This window comes from Triticum urartu, chromosome 1A, assembly GCF_056163025.1.
Source record: "Triticum urartu cultivar PI428250 chromosome 1A, HENAU_Tu73, whole genome shotgun sequence".
NCBI lineage: Eukaryota > Viridiplantae > Streptophyta > Magnoliopsida > Poales > Poaceae > Triticum > Triticum urartu.
The window spans coordinates 125,763,889-125,766,422 of record NC_141873.1 but is presented as its reverse complement, the minus strand read 5'-3'; the positions used below and the strand labels follow the sequence as shown (position 1 = coordinate 125,766,422).

Below are 2,534 nucleotides of genomic sequence, written 5' to 3'. Positions count from 1 at the left end.
GCGCGCTGGCGCACCCGCGGGCTGTAGTCCCCGAGATTCGGGCCGACTGCTGAGCAGTCAGGCCGGATCTCCTCGGCGACCTTTCTTCCTCGTTGACGACTGACACCTTTTTCTTCTTCTTCTTCTTCTTCTTCTGCAGAAGCCAACGCCACCCTGCAGCAGCAGCTGGGCGAAGCCAACACTGCACTACGTGTCAAGGAGGAGGAGTGCGGCCAGCTGGCTGAGGAGCGCGACCGGCTGGCCATGCAGCAGGCGAAGCAGAAGGAGCTGCTCAAGAAGGCCCAGAAAGAGGCGAAGGACAAGGAGGCCGCCCTCCTTGCCGAATTCGCGTCTGAGCGCTCCTCCTGGACCGACAAGGAGGCGATGTTGTCCTCTCGCTTCCTTGAGATCGAGGATCTTGTCGACGGTGAGCCTCTCCTTGCTTTCCTTCTTTTAGCTGCCGGCTGTTGTTGGAGCCGGCTTCTAATCTTCTAATTTGGCTCTTTGCCTTCCTGTCCTGGCAGACTTCTTTCCTGGCCACTCGGACGCCGCCAACCAAGCCATCGAGGCTGATCGTGAAGGGAGGTGGGCGGACGGCACAGAGATCGCCGCCAACGCCCCCCGAACTCTTGGCGAGCAGATCCTGAGCATCGAGGCCCGCCTTCGGCCGGCCCACCGGATGCTGCGCCGACTTCAGCGTGTCGGCGCCCAGGCGATTGCCGCCCTGTGGCCAGATATGCAGGCACCGCGCACCCCCAGTCGGACTGCCGACTGGCTGGAGGTAGCGGCTAGCCGCCTTGAGGCCTGGAAGGGATCTTCGGCCCAGGCTGGAGCACGCCGGGCCTTAGAGTTCGTCAAGGCGTGGTATCCTAGGCTGAGTCTAGCCCAGCTAGCCACATTCCGGCTGGAAGCTCAGGCGGAGTTGGCGGTCATGGAAGACGATCTCGTCAAGCGCGCGGCATCGATCGCCGAATACACCGACGCCAGTGTCTTCGTCCCAGAGCGGGCTGAGAACGGCGAGGCACTGCTGGAGTGGTTCGGGCTGAACCGGACGACGGTGAGGACTCGGTGGAGGTGATTGACTCCATTGGCAAGGAAGAAGGCGAGGCGGAGGATGGAGATGAGGAGGAGGCACCAGAGGTCGGAGCAGACGACCAGCCCCAGCTCGACCGCGCCTCTAGCAACGAGTCGCGCGCAACCGAGCCAACTGCTGCCAGAGGCGACCAAGCGGAGACCAACCAGCCGACCACTCCGGCAACTGGCACCGCCGACCCCTCCGGTTCTCTGAATCCGTCTGTAGTTTCCTAGGCTGCCACTTCATCTTTGCTTTATCTTCTTAATAGTCTCGATGAACTTGTTAATTTGCACAATTCCACCCGCGGGGTGTATCTTGAACTTCTGTTTTGAAGATTCAGCCGAGGGCCTTTTCTATGTAAATATTTCTCCATGTTCTATCTCTTCTTGCCTATTGCTCTTTGCCTTTTTCCTTTGCCGCCTTCCCTTGGTTGCCGTCTTGCCAGTCGGACAGCCGCTCTACAGACTGTTGCTGGATCAAGTACTTAGCTTCTTTGGGAAGGCAAGTACTTAGCCATTTAGTGTTTTTTAGCAAGTTAATTAGAAAACGGCGAGCCGGCTGCTGAAGAGTCGGTTATAAAAAGCTGGAAGCCGGTTTAAACTATGCACATGGTTTGATTCCTTAGCCATTTTTCATGTGGACACCCATTCTACCTTACTCCTGCCCACCGGACAGTTGCTCTGCGAGCTACGGCTTCTAAGAGGAGACGGCTTAAGTGCTGCACATTACTTGTCCGGCTGCAAGAAGCATTTCATAGTACAAGACGGCAAGTCCCCGGGCCGACTAGTCGAACCCGGTGCCAAGCAGCATAACAAAGAATAACATACTCATTGGTATAATTCTTATCATATAGATAAAAGGGGGCAGTCCCTGAGCTCTTCTCGGGGGCCCCGAAGTCTTCGTACTTTAATACAAAAGGTAGCGTGGCACATACTGCATTAACTGTAAAATCTTTGGAGGATATTTGCATTCCATGGCCGCTCCTTCTCTTTGCCGGAGTCGTCCCTCTTGCGTGCTCGGGGCTTCTGAGCATCGATCAGGTAGTAGGATTTGTTGCGCAACACTTCGCTGATGATAAAAGGGCCTTCCCAAGGTGCTGAGAGCTTGTGCTGGCCGGCTATTCGCTGGATCAGCCGGAGCACAAGGTCTCCTTCTTGGAAAGATCTCGGCTTGACCTTCTGGTTGTAGTATCGGTGCAGGCTCTGCTGGTTAATGCTGGACCGACTGAGTGACAATAGTCGGCCCTCTTCCAGCAGATCGACGCCGTCTGGACGTGCTTCTTTTGCTTCCTCTTCGGTGTACATGGTGATTTGAGGGGAGTCGAATTCTATGTCCGTTGGGATGATGGCTTTGGCACCGTAGACGAGGACGAAGGGCGTGAAGCCGGTTGACTTGTTTGGAGTTGTGCGCAGGCTCCAAAGGACAGATGGAAACTCGTCAAGCGAGCAGCCGGCCGAGCGCTCTAGAGGCTCGACCAGTC

The 2,534-nt window shown here is 56.4% G+C and overlaps 1 protein-coding gene across 1 annotated transcript; it reads left to right on the top strand.

Moving 5' to 3' along the window:
• Positions 1-243: 243 nt before the first annotated feature.
• Positions 244-1,057, top strand: LOC147990334 (uncharacterized). The gene is made up of 2 exons (XM_087538114.1): positions 244-406; positions 504-1,057. Exons 1-2 carry the CDS (start codon positions 244-246, stop codon positions 1,055-1,057), a joined length of 717 nt encoding a protein of 238 aa, XP_087394240.1.
• Positions 1,058-2,534: the final 1,477 nt, after the last annotated feature.